We start from the raw sequence: 21023 nt of genomic DNA on the forward strand, positions 1-21023 counted from the left end.
GAGTGGCAGTTTTGCTACAGGCGAGCACTGCAACATAGGAGAGGTTTTTCACACAGAAACAAAGGCATGCATGTGACAACTTTATGGAGACTAGAAAGGGATCACCCACAAGAGGAAGGGGCTTCCTCTAGAACAGGGTTTGCTCATCGGTGGCCCTCAGGATGCTGCTGCTGCTGCTGCTGCTGCTGTTGCTGTTGCTGCTGCTGCTGCTGCTGCTTTGCAACTCCTGTCGCCATTGACAGGACTGGCTGTGCTGGTTGGAGCTGATCAGAGTCTGCATCCAAAGAAAAAGGCTGCAGCATTTGCCACAGGAACAGAGGAAAACACTTCATGCCGAGTCAGGTCTATGGAGCTCTCAAGTGTTGTCTGCACTGACTGGCAGCTGCTCTCCAGGGTTTCAGACAGAGGTCTCTCCCAGTCCACCAGGAGATGCTGGGGATTGAACCTGGGACCAATGATCGAAATTAGCCAGGTGCCAGGCGCATTTTGCACCTGGCTACCGGCCACTTGCGACCAAGTGAAGATGCCTGGGCACCAAGATGGAACCTGACATCTCCACCACCTGGAGGTGCATGCCCGGGGATCCTTGGATCTGGGCTGTTTTCACACACTAATACCCCATCCTTTAGATTTCTATCAGTTATATTTTATCTGCACAATCGGAAAGAATTTCAGGAACCAAAACGCTTTGCTGTAGCTTGTCTTCACTTACCCCAGCCCACTGCCCTGCTCACAGTTGTGAAGAATATTCTTACGTTATGAATGGTCCATGTGTCACCATTGAGAAAAATAGTAAGTGCTCAGAGTTCTTAACTGAGCTGAAGGTGGTCATCTGAACTAGCCAGATGTTTAATCAATCATAGTCAGTCCATCCTATGAAAAATAAGATTTTAGAGCCATCTTGTCCAAAAATGGCAACTAGACATTCCGTTTTGGCAACTGCAACCTTGGTTTAAGGAACCATTTGGCGCCTAGCTTATATATCTAACACTGCCTGGGACTGTCTGCATGCTCTATCAGATCCTCTAGCACCGAGCTATTTTGCTCCTCCATCTTTCCTGCAGCCATGACCCTGTAGTCCCAGATCCAGCACAAACTCCTCTTCACAGCTTCCTATGGCCTCATTCTGCAGCCATGTTTCCCCTTCTCAGTCTGCTCCCACATCCAGATCACCCTGTTTGTGGCTTTGTACTCCTCCAGCTCCATCCTCCTCAGCCACCCAAAAGTCTCCTGCTCCCTTGAGTGACCACCTTTCTCCCTTGCTACCCCCTTCTGTGTGGAATTGCCCCCCCCAAAAAAAACCCACCTTTCCCATGCCTTTCTCTCTTACATCAAATGTTCCTCAACACAAAGAGCAGTAAGCGGCAATTTTTTTAAAAGCAACCATGCTACTGAAGAAAGGGAAAATAAATCTAGGAGGAGCTATAGCACAGGGTGATGTTATCCATCTCTGCTCTACTGGAAAACTATATACCCACCCACTCACCCCACAAACAAAAAATCTACCAGATCCCTCAAACGAACACTAGTTTTCAAAGGAAGAAAAAAAGGAATTGTCACCGTAATTACCCATTCTCTCCACACGAGGGGGAACCACACAGTAAAGCTCATCCTGGCTGCATACATAACCATACATTTAAAGCAAACTGTTTCACCCAAAGAATTCTGGGAACTGCCTCTCACGAAGCCACAACTCCCAGAACTCACAACGAATTACTGTTTCTAATGGAACCCCCAGATGCAGTTAAAAGTTGGGGGATTTATGCCCCAAAAGTGTGGGGCTAGAGGGGGTGCAGAACCTCATGGCCTGCACTTTATTGCAGCCACAGAAAAACTGACAGGGGGAGCCTATTATGTGCGTTTGTTATAGTTGTTTAACTGGTCATGTTGTGCAGATGCCCGATTATCGTCTTCCAAAGCAACTACTCTATTCCAAACTTAAAAATGGAAAGTGTAATGCTGGTGGTCAACAAAAGAGGTTTAAAGACCGTCTCAACTTTAAAAATGTAGTATAAACACCGACAACTGGGAAACACTGGCCTGAGCGCGTTCCAATTGGGGAACAACATTTACCAAATGTGCCATGGGCTTTGAAGACGCTCGAACTCAGGACGAAAGGGAGAAATGTGCTAAGAGGAAGGCACGACTGGCAAATCCAGACCGTGATCAACTCCCACCCGGAAACCTATGTTTCCACTGCGGAAGGACGTGTGGATCCAGAACTGGCCTCCACAGTAACGTACGGGCTCACTGTTAAAACCGTGTTTATGGAAGACAATCTTACTCGGCTATGAGTGATCGCCAAAGAAGAAGAGACGTTTGTTATAGCCAGCCATGTAACTGAGATGGCTGGTTTGTTTTTTAGAACAGATTGGAAAAATTCAGGAATGATGTTATCAGTGTGTTTATGGCAGCATTCCCAGCATATGATATGTCCTCTTAAAGAGTATTTCTAAATGCTAGAAAGTGGGAGAGATGATGGGTAAATGGCTAGATCTTGAATTCTTGGAAAACACCACTGGAGACAGGGATACTAGGCTCCTTGGGTTTTTACTCCAACCCATAGTACTGTAATTAGCCTGCCCCTTACCACTAAGTGTGCCACACATTCGGGATGTGATAAAATACCTTTCAATGGGTACAGAAACTAGTTTATAGCATAGGTCCTAAGCCATATGAGCCGAATCATTCACGCCACACATTCAAAGGAATTTTATACCATTTTAGCAGCCGTGGCTTGCTCCAAAGCATCTGGGGAACTGTAGTCTACCCCTCACAGGGTTACAATCCCCTGCACACTTAACAAGCCACAGTTCTCAGTTGTGGTACACAGTGTGCTTGAAATGGACGGCTGGGATGTGATCTTAGGAGCACTGCAGGTGTCCAAGGATGCCAGGTAAATATGTTTAGTCCTAAACATCAAAGCAACTTCACCAATTTAGAACTGGGTCAACCAACTGTGATTTGGGGTATGACACATTGATGCAGCTCTTTAAAAAGGCCTGAAGGAAATGAATTATCAAGCAGGGGTGAAGTGGAAATCACAGGCTCTTAGCAGAGCAAAGCAAATGGATTGTAATGCAGAGCAAAATCAACGGAACTTTTTGTTTTTTGTTTTAAGCAAGCAGAGATTTAAGCCCAGCAACTTCACAACGATTGGAAAACAAAAACAAAAACAAATGATGCACAGAGGCTAGGTAACCATAGCCATACGAAATATATCCAGGGCTGTTTTCTGCACTGCAAACAGGACTCAAAAGCTATGTGCGCAAAGGAAGGAAGCGCACAGGTCAAATTTTAGATTGTAAGCTCCTTGAGGCAGTGACCTGTGCTCTCATTTTTCTGCAGGCAGTCATGTGCACCTCCATAGCACTATAATTTGCTTTCAAAGTATACTCAGGTATGAGTTTTATTTACCAAAGCCCAGGAGAAAGAAGGCAACCCAAAGATGTCCCTTTGGGTCTCTTCCGATTCTGCAATTTTTTGATGCTAAGAGGAGAAGGCAAGAAGTAAAGAAGGGGCTTCCTGAGCTGGAGCCTCATGTGTTCTCCTGTGAGTGGGGCTCCTGAACAAGGGGAGGATTCCCTCAACCATCCCACGGCAACATCCTTCATCTTTCCCCACTAAAGGAAGAAGGAAAACACTTGGGAGGCAGGAGAATTGTCTGCACATATTGGAAACTCTGGCAGAAGTCAGAGCAGATACTGCTATCCTTCTCTCCTCCCTCCCCTGCTTTTTACAGGTGTAAACAAAGTGGATGCACAAAAGCGGATGCAGAGGGAAGGAGGGACTTGCTATGTGCAGAAATCCAGCCAGGTTCTTCTCTGGATCACGAGCATGCAGCTGCATGAGTCATAGAAGCCCCTGTTCCGTTCGGTAAAAACACCGCCCATGAGTTTCCTTCACAAGCCGTTTCCAAACAAAAACCCCATGAGGACTAGATGCCGCCTGTTCTCACGCTTCCAGTTCTGTACTTGCAGGACAAATTTTGCATTTTGTGCAGTGTGTACACACAGCCTTGGACACATTCCAAAGATACAGCTGTCGAAAAGCGGATTCTGAGCATTTATTTTCGGTGAAAAGGAATACAGGGGGAAAGGGATTTCTGCAATAAGGTCAGGCAATTGCTGAGTTGAGAGGATGTGAAAACCATTTAAAAATGGATGCAAAGCAGCGTTCGCTACTGTTCTCTGGTCCTTATTTCAATTTTTACCTTCGATACCTTATGAACATTAAGAGATCCCACACAAGCAGTTTGCAATTCCAGTATCGCTCAGCATGTTCTTATGCGTGTTCAGGGAAACTGTTAATGGGGGCACTTACTTTCCCCCTACAATCCACAATCTGTGCAGCTGGAGAGAAACGTTCAGATAACTCTTGCCGTTATGAAAACGACTAAAAATAACTCAGACAAGACTTCAGCTGCAACATCCTGCCACTTAGAATGCACCAGATGTTCCTACGAATTGATGCCAGACAAATTATTTCAGCATCTTGAAGGGATCGCAAGGGTTGCAGAGTCAGACCTCTGAACCCAATGCCTTTCCGAATCTGAAGGCAAGGCTGCCAGGCAAGTGCTGCCCTGGGACTTATTAAGTGCAGGAAAAGAAGGATATATGCTTGGAGAAGTTAAACTGCATGCTTGTCTATGGATTCTTGCCCTGGAGTCTGTTCTTAGCCTCAAGATTCAGGTGATGTGAGTCTGAGGTGGTAAAATCCAGACACAGAGGCGTTACCACGTCTATTTCCCATAAATAATTTGTGCGAAGTTCACCACTACCATCCCACGTGACATCCAGGGCGGGATTTTTTAATTTAAAAAAATAAGTGGAAGCGACATAGAACACACACACGGATTTTGAAGTTTTAATTTTAAAGCAGCAGCATACCACTTTAGCCAATCATGGATTCCCCCAGAGAATCTTGGGAGCTGTAGTTTACACCTGACATAGCTACAATTCCTTGCACCAGAAACAAACTACAATTTCCCAGGGTTCTCTGGGGGAATCCACGACTGGCTAAAGTGGTGCGATACTGCTTTCAGCGTAGGCTGCAGGTGGGACCTCAGATATACAAACTGGCTCTCGAGATTCAAATAAAATGGAACGCGACTCTGCCTGCTTTCTTGAATCTCAGACTGAGACCATACTGAGAGAGAGAGATGCAAGATCTCCCAGGAACATGGACTCGCAGGCACTGTACTAGGAATCCTGCTCTTTATTCAAACAGAAACCTCTGTTCTAAACCTCAACTGGGGACAATTGTTCTTACACACAAGACAATACACACACACAAAGTTACCTGTCTCGTTTTCGCAGAGGTTTCGATGAAAGGAATTCCGTAACTTCTAGCTAAGTCCTGAGCTTGTTTTGTGTCTACGGTTCTCGAAGGCAAGTCACACTTGTTTCCTACTAGCACCATGGGGACATCTTCAGAATCTTTCACTCTCTTTATTTGTTCCCTGTGGAGGGGCGGGGTGGGGGAATAAGAGAAGAACAAGAGACCACTTTAGAGCAAAGTAATATTTGCGGTGTTGGAACGATTACTTCTTTGAGTGCCTGGCGTGCTCTGGTCCATGGGGTCACAAAGAGTCGGACACGACTAAACAACAACAACAACCATGCTTTGAACACGGGGGAAGGAAGAGATTTTAAAAAGAAAAAGAAGTACCGTAAGCTGTTTAAATCCATCTGTTTTGTCTACTACCAAGGTTTTCATCTGCATTTAGCCCATCCCCAGGGCTCACTGATTTATTTTATTTTTACACTGCTCACTCACATACAAAATCATCCACAAAGGGTTACATACAGCAAATATAAAATGTCAAGTTTACACAAGAAAATATATAAGTGCAGAAAATGCCGTAAGTAACTGCCCACTCAAAAGATATCAAAAAATATAGAAGGATGCTTGGTGGGTTTCCAATGGCAGGATGTTCCACGTTGCTGGACTGTCCACTCTAAACGCTATATTTCTCACAGCTACCAAGCAGCCTTATTTGCACAGGGGGCAGTAAACAGCATTTGCTCAACAGAACTTGGTGATCAAGCAGAGATCATAGAGTTGGAAGGACCCTGAGGGTCATCTAGTATATTTATTTATTTATTTATTTATTTATTGAATTTCTATGCAGCCCAATACCCGGACGTCTCAGGGCGGTTCACAGAATAAAATCGAAATGTAAAACCACAACATACATAATCAAAATAAGAACCAACACCCAATAAACACCCACACACATTTTAAAAGGGCCTAAGACAGGCACCCCCAAACTTCGGCCCTCCAGACATTTTAGACTACAATTCCCATCTTCCCTGACCACTGGTCCTGTTAGCTAGGGATCATGGGAGTTGTAGGCCAAAACATCTGGAGGGCCGCAGTTTGGGGATGCCTGGCCTAAGATGTTAAGGGCCCAGGAAACAAGAAGGAACGCAGTGGTGTGACACACCTCAGTGGCGGAGAACACGGTTTGCGCATGCCGAAATGTCCGGCATGTGCAATTCAAGGCTGCTCTCAAGGAGCAATGCCAGTCTTACAACATGTGTAGAGAGCAAAGCACACAGATTGGGAAGGGCTCTCTCTTGTTCCTGTGAGGAAGCCACGTCACAAGCCCGACACATGTGGACTTGTGGCCCAAACTTTCATTTCGCAATGCTTGATCATAATAAAATCTCTAGGCGGTTGACAATGTATTTATTCATCTATCGTCACATTTATAGGCCGCCCTTCATGCAAAGCGTCCAAGGCAAGCGCACATGGCTCTCCCCCTCCCCGTTTCGTTCTCACGACGACCCTCTGGTGCGGGCTTCGCCGAGAGACTGCGTCTGACCCAGGGGAGAACTGAGCACCTGGATGGCGACCTGGGGGAGGGGGCCACTTACAAAACCACAGTTGCCTTCCCACGATCGCTCCGTGTGGCTTTTCACAGCGCCACACAGATCCTGCAATCAGTGGGTTCTGGAGCCCGGATTAAAAATAACTCAAAAAAGGCTGCTTTCAAACTGAGCAGTTTTAAAGAGGGCGTTTGCTGCAATCACATGGCAAGTCTTTATGGGCTTTTGTTTGACGCAGATTGCAACTGAGTCCCACTTCTAGTCAACACCCTCCTAATTAGCATGCATTTAAGGCAGCTGAACCCGGGGGGGGGGGTGGAGGACCAGAGAGCATTTGCTTAGAGCCAATGTACATATTATGCAAAACAAGGCAGAAATAAATCAAAAGAAATACACACACACAAACACACACACACTGCCTTACATGGAGCCAGACCTTTGGGTCCATCCAGCTCAGTACTGTTTGCACTGACTGGCAGCAGCTCTCCAGGTTTTTCCTGCACGTATGAAGCTATTATTGCACCAGTATGCATCACTCTGTCACTGGTGTGCTTGTTTACTACTTGCGGGGAGATCCTTATGTGGGAGAACCTGCAGAGATTCTGCACTGGAACCTTTCAGGTGGAGGGTGTCATGCTCCGAAGCAAGATAGTTTGCCCTACCTGCTCAGGGTGATACCTTCTGCAACGTGAGCAGGCCCCAGAGGATGTGCTGGTCCCCACATCCCCACAACCCTTCAGGTCTAGGGCATGGGTAGGCAAACTAAGGCCTAGGAGGCCGGATCCGGCCCAATCGCCTTCTAAATCCGGCCCGCGGATAGTCTGGGAATCAGTGTGTTTTTACATGAGTAGAATGTGCCCTTTTATTTAAAATGCATCTCTGGGTTATTTGTGGGGCACAGGAATTCGTTCGTTTTTCCCCCTCCAAAATATAGTCGGCCCTGCTGAAAAAGTTTGCTGCCCCCTGGGTCTAGGGTAAGCCGAGTCAGGTGGCCTTGCAAGCAGCCATCTGTAAAGCCCAACAAAGTGGATGCTGGGAACCTCAACCCGAGCGAAGCTTACCTATAATGATGAATATCTTCGAAAGATTTTGTGTTATTTATAGCAAATACGCATAAAAAGCCTTCACCCGTCCTCATGTACTGGTCCCTCATTGCACTGTACTCCTCTTGGCCGGCTGTGTCTAGAATGTCCAAGAGGCAGGTCTCGCCATCTATGACTACTTGCTTCCTGTACGAATCCTGAGAGAGGTGGGAAGAGAAGAGGGGAGGCATTATTCATATACACCTAACTTAGCAATACCACAAAGCTGAAAGCATCTTTCGCACCCGAGACATCGAGCCTGGAGGGCAAGCAGAATGGCGCAACTGGAAAATGAGCAGCGCTTAGTGTGGTTGGGGGTGGCACTGCAGCTTCCGGTTCGGCTGGGATCAGGTGGTACGATCAGCCTATGAGGTTTCCCCTCACCCTGTCCTGGTTTGCACATCACCGTAAGCCAAAATGTGGCTAAACGCAGGGATGTGAAACCATTTACAGCCTATATTCCCTACTGAGTGACCTTCAGGGATTACACAGCAATGGAGGAAGGCAGGCAAAAGTGAGTGGAGTAGAAAGAGGGGGAAGAAAGCCAAGTTCTGAAATGTTAAAATGACTGTAAAATTATTGAAATGTATAAACCTGAAAATTATAAATTAAATTTTAAAAGTGAGTGGGGCAATAAACTTGAGTTTTAGCTTTGTACGGTAGGCTGGCTTCTACAGACACTTATATTTTTATTAAATATGTATGCCGCCCTTCCTTCGTAGATCTCGGGGCAGCTCACAGCATAGAATTGCAATACAAAAACCACAAAATGATTATAAATGTAAGACCAAAAACAAAACCATCATTGTTTATGATTTATTAAATTTGAATACCACCCTATACTCGCAGGTCTCCCACAACACATTAAAAAGGGCACTGGTAGTCAATCAACCTAAGGCCTGGTTGAAGAGGAAAGTGTTTGCCTGCCACCTAAAAGACATAGTGAAGGTGCCAGGTGAGTCTCCCTGGGGAGAGCATTCCACAAATGAGGAGCCACCACAGAAAAGGCCTGTTCTCATGTTGCCAACCTCTGGACATCTCGTGGAGGGGGCACACAAAGAAGGGCCTCAGAGCTTGATCTCAGGTCCAGGTAGGTTCATATGGGGAGAGGCGGTCCTGGAGGTATTGCATTCCCGAGCCGTTTAAGGCTTTATGGGTCAAAACCAGAACTTTGCATTGGGCCCAGAAACTAACTGGCAGCCAGTGCAGTTGGTCCAAGATCGGTATAATTATGCTCAAACCATCTTGCACTTATGCAAACCATTCTGCACTTATACACACCCCTCGCTGTGTTCGGTCCAGGCAATAAAAAGTTGCACTCAGAGTTCAAGGGCAGATTCCAGCTAGGCCAAGGCACTTAAGGAGGGCATGAAGGAGGACTAGTGTGAGATGGGGCTATGGGAAGGATGAGTCCTGCATTCAGCTCGGGAGCCTCGAGGGACCTGATCCTTGGGCTTAACAGGATCGTGCAAACACGTCTGGCTTCTTGAGAGCCGCTTGCTCCTCCCAAGATTTTTCGACTGCCACACTTTGCGGAGATAAGCCAAGGTTTAGCATGCTGTGCAAACTTGAGCACAGCTCGTGGCTGGTGAGGAGACAGCTGAACCACAAGCCCAAGTTCTGACCACATGCCAAGGGCAGCGTGGGAGTGAAAAAAGAGAAGCAAAACAACGGCTAAATCTCCTCCAGGCGTCTGCAAGTCCTGGTAAACCATGGTTTGGTTTACTGGAACGTGCAAACCAGACCAAGGCTTTTCTCGCAATTGGGGCAGGGAGAATCAGTGCTGCACAAATAGCTAATTTGGCCTCAGTTGTGGATCTGTATTTTAAGCGACCCTAACCCCTTGCTACTTTTAGATATTCCAGATTACGTTTCCCACCATTCCGTTCTGCATTTGCCTGCACCTTATCTAGCCTCTCCTAGTACTTTTGCAGAGTCGGCCAGCCAGCAAACTCACTATCAGCTATGCCGTGTTATTTCTTCTGCGAATCTGTATCTTTAAAAAATAATAATAAACACGCACAAAAAAGTCCTTGTCCCTCCTGGGCAGGACTGCAGCAGTGCTGATCCCATCAGCAGGGCACATAACCTTACTCCGCATGCTTTAATTTTTCAAAAAAATGTGTTTGGACGAAGTAGCATCCTAACATTCCAGCCACCTCTCTTCCCACGGTTGCAACAAGAGCTTGGGTGAGAAGCAGATTTTTATTTTTATTTTATCTTGCTTGCTCCGTGCTGAAAGCAATCTTGATTACGTAACCAGAACAGAGGGGCAATTATATAAACGTTACGGAGCAAAACGGATCAGAGCGGAGAACGCCAAGATCTCAGAGTCCTTTCGCCCATGGCACACCTACAAGAATTCCTTACACATTTCATGGGTATGACATGACCGGTCTCGTGTTTTTTTTCAGAGCATTTCCACTGCAGGAAGAAGGAGAGGAGACAGGGAAAGGGTGCCGGGGCGAGAGCTCCTAGGAGGACGTCTCAAGGAAATAAAAACACACAGCAGGCCTCATTCTGAGCTGAAGGAGCAAAAGCACCAAGAAAGAGCATGGCTGGATCAGAACAAAGACCCATCTAGTTTTAGCATTCCGTTTCCAGCAGCTGCAAGGCAGGTAACAAGCAGGGAACGACAACAACATTGCTCTCTGCTGTTTGGCCCCGGTTATCCAACATTCACAGGCCTCTGAACATGGACGTTCCATGGTAAGCAGCCACAGACAGACTCTGGGTGGATTCCAGCATATACAAAAACATAACAAAACATCAAACATTAAGAAATTGGACTGCCTTCAGGTGTCTTCCAAAGGTTGTATAGCTACTTCTCGACATCCAACAGGAGCATATTCCACAAAGTGGGTGCCACCACCGAGAAGTCCCTCTGCCTAGTTCCCTGTAGCTTCACTTATCACAGAGAGGGGACCACCAGAAGTCCCTCGGAACTGGACCTCAGTGTCCAGGCTGAACGATTGAGGGGGGGGCGTGGAGACTCTCCTCCAGGTATACTGGGCTGTAGCCATTTAGGGCTTTAAAAGTCAGCGCCAACACTTTGAATTGTGCTCAGAAACATACTGGGAGCCAATCTGGATCCTTTCGGACCGGTGTTATATGGTCCCGGTGACTGCTCCCAGTCACCAATCTAGCTGCCACATTAGTTTCCAAGTCACCTTCAAAGGTAGCCCCACGTAGAGCACATTGCAGTAGTCCAAGCGGGAGATAACCATAGCATGGCAATATGGTGCCTTCCAGGTGTTTTAGATTACGACTCTTATCAGCCCCAGGTGGAATGGCATTATGCTCAGTACTCTGAGTAGACCCACTGAAATTAAGTAGCGTCCATTACAATCAGCAGGTTCGAACAGGACTAGCACGCACTACAACCTCACAGATTTCTACATACACCTCTCTCCGTCCAGGAAAACCGAAGGCCTTATTTATGAGATTTCTTATCCACCCTCCACCATAAAGGTCCCAGGGCCGATTGCACAATACAAGAAACAACGTACAAACACAGATAGAATGGTTGCAACCTTAAAAACAGGTAAAGCCAGTCGGCCAGAGGCGGGCCCTACGAAACAAAATACTTTCGCTGTGGAACACCATGGTAAAGAGGTACATTTTTTCCAGCATATGGCAACTGCCATACAGCGAAAATCATAGAATCACGGAGCTGGGACCATGAGGGGCATCTAGTCCAACCACCTGCAAAGCTGTCCCATACGGGGATTGAATCTGCAACCTTGGCGTTCTCAGCACCATGCTCTAACCAATTGAACCACCCTAGATGCATCTCTTTAGGGAAGGAGTTGCACAGTTCAAGGGCTGCCACTGAGAAAACCCTCTGCTGCGCTATTATTCCCCACACTTCCGGGAGTGGGAGAACTACCAAGCAGCCCCCTCAGCTGATCCTAAAAACCTGTGAGTGTCAGTAAGAATGATCCCAGTTCAAGGAAACATGCCCCTCCCTGACCCCCACTTCTCTCCATCCTGGCGTAGCCCCACATAAGAACTCAATGCGGGGCTATGCCAGGTCGGAGGAAGTGGGGGTCAGGGAGGGGCATTGGCTGAAGGTCGCATTCGGCCCCCAGTTGCCCCCCCCCAACTGAGATGTCTCAGTCTGCCTCCGACAGATGCTGGTTTTACATTTTACAGCTATGGCTTTAGAAGAAGAAGAAGAAGAAGAAGAAGAAGAAGAAGAAGAAGAAGAAGAAGAAGAAGAAGAAGAAGAAGAAGAAGAAGAAGAAGAAGAAGAGTAGTAGTTTGGATTTGATATCCCGCTTTATCACTACCCGAAGGAGTCTCAAAGCGGCTAACAATCTCCTTTCCCTTCCTCCCCCACAACAAACACTCTGTGAGGTGAGTGGGGTTGAGAGACTTCAAAGAAGTGTGACTAGCCCAAGGTCACCCAGCAGCTGCATGTGGAGGAGTGGAGACGCGAACCCGGTTCACCAGATTATGAGGCTACCACTCTTAACCACTACACCACACTTAGCTATTACTGACGTGCTTATTTTGAAATGTGCAATGTTTCAATGCTGCAGTTGTAATCAAGTGCATTTTATAATTACAAATGAACTACAGTAGCACCTTGGCTTACGTTACCCTTGGGTTGCGAAAGCAGCACCCCTGGAAGTGTTTCGCTGCGCGTGAATGTGCAAAAGCGCTCTACCGCACCGCACGCATGCGCAGAAGCAGTCTGCCGCCACGCACGCATGAGCAGTCCCTCCAGTTGCGGAAACCTCAGGATCCAACCGGAGCTCCGGAACAGATCCCATCCGCAACCAGAGGTGCCACTGTATAGATAAGAACTTAAGGAGAGCTCTGCTGGATCAGGCCAGGGGCACATCCAGTCTAGCATCCTGTTCTCAGTGACCAGGCAGATGCCTGCAGGAGCTGGCAAGCAGGATTTGAGCACAAGGGAGCTCTCCCTTCCTGTGGTTTCCAGAAACTAGCATCCAGAAGCATTACTATCTCCAGCTGTGGAGGCAGAGCCTCATCCTCCATGAATTTGCCTCATCCATTTTACACTCACACGGCCACCCAAGTTGCCGCCTGTGAGAGCATGTTCCACTGTTTAACAGCAGTCATAACTCAGCCAGTAGAGCATGAAACTCTTCATCTCAGGACCATGGGTTCGAGTCCCACGTGGGGCAAAATATTCCTGCCATCACAGGAAGTTGGACTAAGATGGCCTTCAAGGTTATGGAACTCGCTGAGCTGACTGGGAGACAAAAAAAAAGTGCAAAGATAAATTTGGGGTCCAATTCAGCCCTTCCCAATGTCTCCCCCCCCCCCTCGCTTCCTTTAGCCACGCAAGTCCACCTCAGTTTCAGCCAGGATGGTGGGAAACCCAACACCTCCCACGGGTCACCCAGGTGAGATGCCAGGTAAGGGGCCCAGCATCAGCATCACTGGGGAGGCTTCCAGAAGCCAGGGGTGGAGAGGCAACACACACACACACACATACACTGGCCACACAAACAAAGGAAGTGGAACTCTGCACCCCACACAGCACTTTCAGTCACACTCTTGCATGAGCCGTTATTACTCAATTCCACGATATCCTACTACTCTGTGTCCTCGTTGGGGTTGGTCTGGTTAATAAGAAAGGCGGAACCTGCAGATAACCAAGAAAATAACTTCTGTTGGGTTCACCAGCCGAGGGGGTGAGTCACATCCAGAGGCTTGAGGGAAAACCGCAGACTTCTCTTTGGGTCAAGCAAGATAGCCATTTGACCAGCAGAGGGCAACTTGGGCTGCTTGTTTTCATTTCAGCCAAGGGATGCTGTTGTGCTACGATGCAGATTTCACGTCCTGCCGGTTTGGGTGCTTACTGCTATTGTTTCTGTATAGTTGTCATTATAAATATATGTTTTTTAAAAAATTACTAGGCCCATCTTCTGTGAAAGGGTCAGTGGTACATAAAGAGACTTCTGTCTCCAAGAGCTTTCACTTTTCTTTCTTTTTTTACGCCCGTCAGCTCACTGAAGAAAGAATTCGACATTCGCTTCTTCTGTCCTCTCTCACTCTGTTATGAATCTACACCAAAAGGGAGATGATTGCATGCAAAAAATCATGGCAGAGCATCTTACGCAGGTCAGGAGGCCTTTGTCATATAGTTGGAAGGGATCCCTAGGGTCATCTAGTCCAACCCCCTGCAATGCGGGAATCTTTTGCCCCACGTGGGGCTTGAACCCAAGCAACTCTCTAATTCATTATCCTTAGCTGCGTATCACCGGTAATAATCCTGTTATTGTGTCTCAGGTTGACTTGTAACTCCTTTAATTTTTCCTCTAGATGCCCTTTCCAGAAGAGGAAACACCATTCCAGGGTTATGCTTTTTAACATGCATATAAGCTCACTCAGGAACTGATCTTCAAGAGGGAGTGGAACAAAGCGTTAGACCGGGCCCAGGGTCAAGTGGGTGACTCGGGGTCCAGAAAGAGTCCGCATCGCATAGTTGTCATGGGGATGAAATGGGACCAATCCCACACAAGTCACCTTGAGCTTCGCAGGTGGGATAAAAATGTAAGAAACGGGAGGAAAATTGGCATCATCGCCTTTGTGAGAAAGTCAGGTGTCAATCTGAATTCAAGCACCAGGTCCTTAATCCGCTTACTTTGCTGAAGTAACACAGACCAGCCTTCCTGTAAGCAAGTCTCGAAGGGACAAAGACGAATGAGGTAGGAGGATGACTTAAAGCCCATATACTCATTCCACTATCAAGAGCCCATTGTGTGAAATCTTCCAGCTCAAGGCTGCTTGGAAGATGATAAAAAACCTCCAGTTATCCTTCATTTATCTCGAGGCAAACTTGCTTGCATTTGGTTAGGAGGCCTTGCAACGGCCCTGATTGGCCTTAGTGGGGGCTACAGTGTGAAGGCAATTAGCGGACGTGCCTTAAAGAAATGATACTGCCTCAAAGTGTTGGTGCTGACCTTTAAAGCCCTAAATGGCCTTGGCCCGGTATACCTGAAGGAGCATCTCCACCCCCACCCCCCATCGTTCAGCCCAGACACTAAGGTCCAGCTCCAAGGGCCTTCTGGCGGTTCCCTCACAGCAAGATGTGAAGCTACAGGGAACCAGGCAGAGGGCCTTCTCAGTAGTGGCACCCTCCCTGTGGAACGAATGCCCTTCCATCAGATAAACATGACTATTAGGAGATATCTGTAGGCAGCCCTGTATAGGGAACTTTCTAATGTTTGATAGTTTTATTATGCTTTTATATTTGTTGGAAGCTGCCCAGAGTGGCTAGGGCAGCCCAGTCAGATGGGTGGGGTACAAATAACAAAATTATTATTATTATATTACTCTGCGTTCTCTATCTAGATGACTGCTTATAAAGCAGTGTTGGATTTATATACAAGGAGCAAAATGTCTTGCCTGCTCAGTCTTCACCTGCCAAGAAGGTAAGCTCTTCAGCTCATCTTCCAGCTCTGCAAAGACTTGTTGCAAAATGGTCCACAACAAGCAAACAAAACTACCATTATTTCTACTAGTTATTTCTACCATTTCATCCTCCTGGGTTTCTAGGACAAGCCTAGAAGAGACTGTCCTGCCAAGGGCCCTCAAGCAAGTTTAGATCTGCATCGGGACTTGAACTCGGGACTTCCTGGTTCATTGCTCGATCCCTTGGTTACCACATTACAATGCCATAGCCTTTCCCAGACGGGTGCCCTGCATATGTTTTCGGCCAGGCATCCCCAAACTTCGGCCCTCCAGATGTTTTGGACTACAATTCCCATCATCCCTGACCACTGATCCTATTAGCTAGGGATCATGGGAGTTGTAGGCTAAAACATCTGGAGGGCCACAGTTTGGGGATGCCTATTTTAGGCATGCTGGCTGGAGCTGAAAAGATCTGGAAGGACTTTGGAACCTGAAAACTTAGCCAACTTCCCTGGATGGTTTGAAAGCTACAAGAGGACCAGAAAGCAGCAGCACTTCACAGATAAGGACAGGTGACCTTGCAAAGCCCCAAGGCTCAAAACCAAGGATCACCTCCTTTACATCTTCACTTCAAGGTTCTTGCTGTATTCACCATCTGCCCTCTGCTAATTTAAAAGCGCAATGTCTGTTCTTTCAGTTAATAACACATTAAAATACATAATCGTCTGACAATGTATTCTCACAATTCAAAAGATACCTCTCATGCTATCCTCAGACATGCTATTAAAACCTTTTTTTTTGTTCTGCTAAGAAACAATTAAGTCTTATTCGCCTCTTTGCCAGCTGCTCTGTTTTGAAATTCTTTCATGCCAAGTCTTTTAAATTTGTTTTTTATTGCCTGTGTTGTAGGATGCCCTGGAAATAATCTTATTCTGAAAGGAGAGTAGACGCAAATCAAATGAAGGCAAACAACTCTGCCAGTAGCGTGGCTGCAAGAGGCAAAACCACAGGGCATTGTTAGCATCGGACACAATTCTCTGATGATATGAGGTTCTCACCCTACGGTGCCTTAATATTCCTGTGCAACAGAGGCAAGATGCCTCCATTCCCTGCTCAGAGATTGAACTACTGACATTGCTAGCAACTCCCATTAACTAAGTTGTTGGTTTTTTTAAGTTTAATTTAAGTTTTTAGGCTTTTGGGGGGCGTTAAGCATTTGTTTTTTATATATATATAAAATCACCCTACTTGCCATATATATGTCCGGGTTTCCCCAGACATTTTCATGGGGGAAACCAACGACAACACACGGATGCCATTTTGCAGCCCGATACCCAGATGCATCTGGGAAAACCCAGACATATGGCAGCCCTACATTAAGACAACTTTGGGCAAAGCCAGAGATGCAACGGCAGAGCATCTGCTTTGCATGGAGAAGAAGGTCCCCATTTCAGTTCTATGCATCTCCAGGTGAGGATGAGAATGTCCCTTGCCCAACGCCCCAACCCCTGACTTACGGGATTCCTGCCGATTCCCACATGCGCCCCGTTTTCTGGGGTTTCTGCAGGTTTGCTAACACATTTTCAACCCTGTTAATTGGGCCTTAAGAATTGGAAGTCAAGATCACCCCTTGCTGGATCAGAACTAAGGTCTACCTAGTCCAGCAAGCTGTCATTGTTCTTGGCCGACCAGGAGCTTCCAAGAAGGTCACAAGCAAGACCCCAGCCATCCAGCCTCTTACTTTGCCCAAGAGCAACTATGCATATGAATTAGCAGGCGCAAATCTGCGGCATGGATCAGTGGCCGGGTATTTTAAATACCCAGCATTTCCCCTGGTGTAGCATTTACGTAAACAAGAAGAGTTTGGATTTGATATCCCGCTTTATCACTACCCGAAGGAGTCTCAAAGCGGCTAACAATCTCCTTTCCCCTCCTCCCCCACAACAAACACCCTGTGAGGTAGGTGGGGCTGAGAGACTTCAGAGAAGTGTGACTAGCCCAAGGTCACCCAGCAGCTGCATGTGGAGAAGCGGAGACGCAAACCCGGTTCCCCAGATTACGAGTCTACCGCTCTTAACCACTACACCACACTGGCTCTCTATAGCCAGTATAATAAAATCTAGCCACTATAATAAAATAATAATAATAATAATTTATTATTTATACCCCGCCCATCTGGCTGGGTTTCCCCAGCCACTCTGGGCGGCTTCCAACCGAATATTAAAAAAAATACAGCATCAAACATTAAAAACTTCCCTAAACAGGGCCACCTTCAGATGTCTTTTAAAAGTAAAATAGTTGCTTATTGCCTTGACATCTGCTGGGAGGGCGTTCCACAGGGCGGGTGCCACTACTGAGAAGGCCCTCTGTCTGGTTCCCTGTAACCTCACTTCTTGCAATGAGGGAACCGCCCGAAGGCTCTCGGCACTGGATCTCAGTGTCCAGGCTGAACGATGGAGGTGGAGACGCTCCTTCAGGTATACTGGACCGAGGCCGTTTAGGGCTTTAAAGGTCAGTACCAACACTTGAATTGTGCTCGGAAACGTACCTTTCAGGACCAGTGTTATGTGGGCCCGGCGGCCACTCCCAATCACTAGTCTAGCTGCCGCATTCTGGATTAATTGCAGTTTCCGGGTCACCTTCAAAGGTAGCCCCACGTAGAGCACATTGCAGTAGTCCAAACAGGAGATAACCAGAGCATGAACCACTCTGGCGAGACAGTCCGCAGGCAAGTAGGGTCTCAGCCTGCGTACCAGATGGAGCTGGTAGACAGCCACCCTGGACACAGAATTAACCTGTGCCTCCATGGACAGCTGTGAGTCCAAAATGTCTCCCAGGCTGCACCTGGTCCTTCAGGGGCACAGTTAACCCATTCAGGACCAGGGAGTCCCCCACACCCGCCCGCCCCCTGTCTCCCACAAACAGTACTTCTGTCTTGTCAGGATTCAACCTCAATCTGTTAGCTGCCATCCATCCTCCAACCGCCTCCAGGCACTCACACAGGACCTTCACCGCCTTCACTGGTTCTGATTTAAAAGAGAGGTAGAGCTGGGTGTCATCCGCATACTGATGGACACCCAGCCCAAACCCCCTGATGATCTCTCCCAGCGGCTTCATATAGATATTAAAAAGCATGGGGGAGAGAACGGAACCCTGAAGCACCCCACAAGTCAGAGCCCAGGGGTCTGAACACTCACCCCCCCCCACCACTTTCTGAACATGGCCCAGGAGGAAGGAGCGGAACCACTGTACAACAAGAGATTCCAAGAAGGTCACAAGCAAAATTCGTCTAGCGAATCCCATAGGAATGCATTGGAAAAAAATTTGCCCATAGGAACGCATTAATTGAATTTCAATGCATTCCTATGGGAAACTGCGATCCGCTAGACGAATTTTTCATAAAACGAATTCGTCTAGCGAGGCAAGCTCCGCTCGAAAAATCCTTTCGTTACGCGAAAATTTCGTTAAGCAGGGCATTCGTTAAGCGAGGCACCACTGTACGGTATGTTATTTGTTTATTAAATTTGTCAAGCTACAACATAGACCTCAGTTACGAATACCTTCAAACCATACACTACCGTAACTGGCTATAATAAATGTATAAACTAATACAGAATGAGTACAAAAATTCTTATTATTATATACACAAAAGCAAACTATGTCAAAGGCGAGGGTACAGTCCCAAAACTTAAAGTGTTAATAGAGATTGCAGTCCAAACAAATAAGATATTGGAGGAGTACCCCAAGAAAAGAGGCGCAGCAGGCGCAGACCAGACGCTCGTGGGTTCACTGGCAGGAGGGCGTGGTGGGCCCAAGTCCAAGAAATGGTAGCAAATGTGTCCACCGGTGCCAGGCTCAGCACACAGGTACCGTCCATAGGAAAAGGAAAGACAAGGTTCCCGGGTACATCCCTGTTTTGCCCAAAATGGGCTTCTTCAGTTGATAACTTGCACAAGTAAGTTAATACACAATGCTCTTTCGATAGGGACGTACAATGACCTTTGTATTCTCTATGCAAACCTCCACATCTAAGAAAGGTAGGCTATTGCAACTAAATTTTCATAAAACGAATTCGTCTAGCGATGCAACCTCCGCTCGAAAAATCCTTTCGTTAAGCGAAAATTTCGTTAAGCAGGGCATTAGTTAAGCGAGGCACCACTGTACGGTATGTTATTTGTTTATTAAATTTGTCAGTCACTTTATCTCACCCAGGGCAGCCCAACACAACTTACAAACCAACCAACAGGCAATAGACTCATAGAATTATAGAGTTGGAAGGGAGCCCAAATGTCATCTGGTCCAACCCCTCTCAATGCAGGAATCCTGCACACAGCCGTCTCTGGGGGTGGGGCTCAAACCACCAACCTTCTGGTTAACAGCCAGGCGCACTGACCCACTGCAATGCACCAGACCCCACATGCCCCAGTACTAGGTCCCCACCCACCTGCCGAAGACCAATGTTCTAGATCGGGCATGCATTCTAGATCCAGGAACACGCTTTTAACATGCATTTGGGGACCCGTCCCTTAATCTTCCACCCTATATTTGCATGCTGGGAGTGCTCCCATTGCTAACGGAAACTGTTTCGGGAAATTCCGCAACTCAAGGAAGAAGACTGCTGGGTTAAACAATTTTCGTCCCCTGCGAGTCAGCCCCCTGTGGCTTTTGCCAGATCACTCAGTCAGTTATACCAAAAGCAGATCCATTGAAATGAATGGGCCCAAGTCTGTGAATAACATTAACACAGCACAGCTCCATGCCTAGAGGAACATCGACAATCCACCTTTGACAGAGAGTCGTGAAGAATTAATAGACAATTACGACATTACACCTTATTAAAAAAAAAAGGTTAATCTTTTATCTCTGCTATCATTATGAGCATATGCAAAACCCAAGAGCTAAATGCATCCTAGGAGAGCCCAGCCAGGATGGAAAAGGAGAAAACAAGATTCCCGCATTGCCTTGCGGACTCTTATTCACTTATTAGGAAATCATTTACCTCTATTGTAGGGTCATATTCATCTACGAAATGGTTCTGAATCAGCTGTATCGTCAGCGCACTCTTGCCCACGCCACCAGCTCCAACAACGACCAGCTTGTATTCCGTCATCTTCTGTAGGCCTGAAGATGAAGCAGAAATGTCAGCTTTATTCAATGGAACACTGGAGGCCCTTTGGCTATAGGTAACTCTTCTCGTTGCCTTTATTCGCAGGCCCAAAGACACAGAAATCACAAGGAAAGGACGCTGCCGTCAAATAAGCAAAGGTTTGCATGGCTTCGTTCTCCAAATCCAACGTCGGAAGTGGCAATATTGCAGAAACCAGGAGGACATCTTGGTATACCAAGACACTCTCCAACCAACCCTTGCATTTAACCACCCTAGAACAAAGGAACTTCAAAAGGAAACACCAGGGGGCTGAACTGCAATTCATCAGGCAGTTACGAATTATGTCACCTGGGTCTTGAAATGAGATTGTGGATTTCTGATTGCACTCCTTACGCCACCAATGCTGGGGTGTTTCTTTCGTCACCTTGTTTAATCGACCATTGCCATTATTTTGCTTCTAGGGTTGTACAGTAGGGATGGGCAATATCTGGTTTTCAACATCACAATATATCACCAGCTAAACATTGCGATATACTGATATATCATGATGTCTGAAATAAGGATGCAACTACGTAGAGGCATTGGCTAGTGTCACACACACAAACACAC

At 46.9% G+C, this 21023-nt stretch overlaps 1 protein-coding gene across 7 annotated transcripts in view; it reads right to left on the bottom strand.

The window, feature by feature from the left end:
- Window positions 1-21023, bottom strand: part of KRAS (KRas proto-oncogene, GTPase) — a 39685-nt gene that overhangs the window by 7662 nt on the left and 11000 nt on the right. For 6 of the 7 annotated variants that reach the window (XM_088677010.1, XM_035126612.3, XM_088677009.1 and 3 more), the window contains exons 2-4: window positions 20307-20428; window positions 7895-8073; window positions 5302-5461 (exon numbers count right to left, since the gene is read on the bottom strand). In XM_088677010.1, coding sequence (XP_088533136.1) covers window positions 5302-5461; window positions 7895-8073; window positions 20307-20428 — 461 coding nt within the window. The remainder of the gene's footprint in view (window positions 1-5301; window positions 5462-7894; window positions 8074-20306; window positions 20429-21023) is intronic. The other variant, XM_088677008.1, reaches the window with a different exon arrangement.

This window comes from Zootoca vivipara, chromosome 9, assembly GCF_965207765.1.
Source record: "Zootoca vivipara chromosome 9, rZooViv2.hap1.1, whole genome shotgun sequence".
NCBI lineage: Eukaryota > Metazoa > Chordata > Lepidosauria > Squamata > Lacertidae > Zootoca > Zootoca vivipara.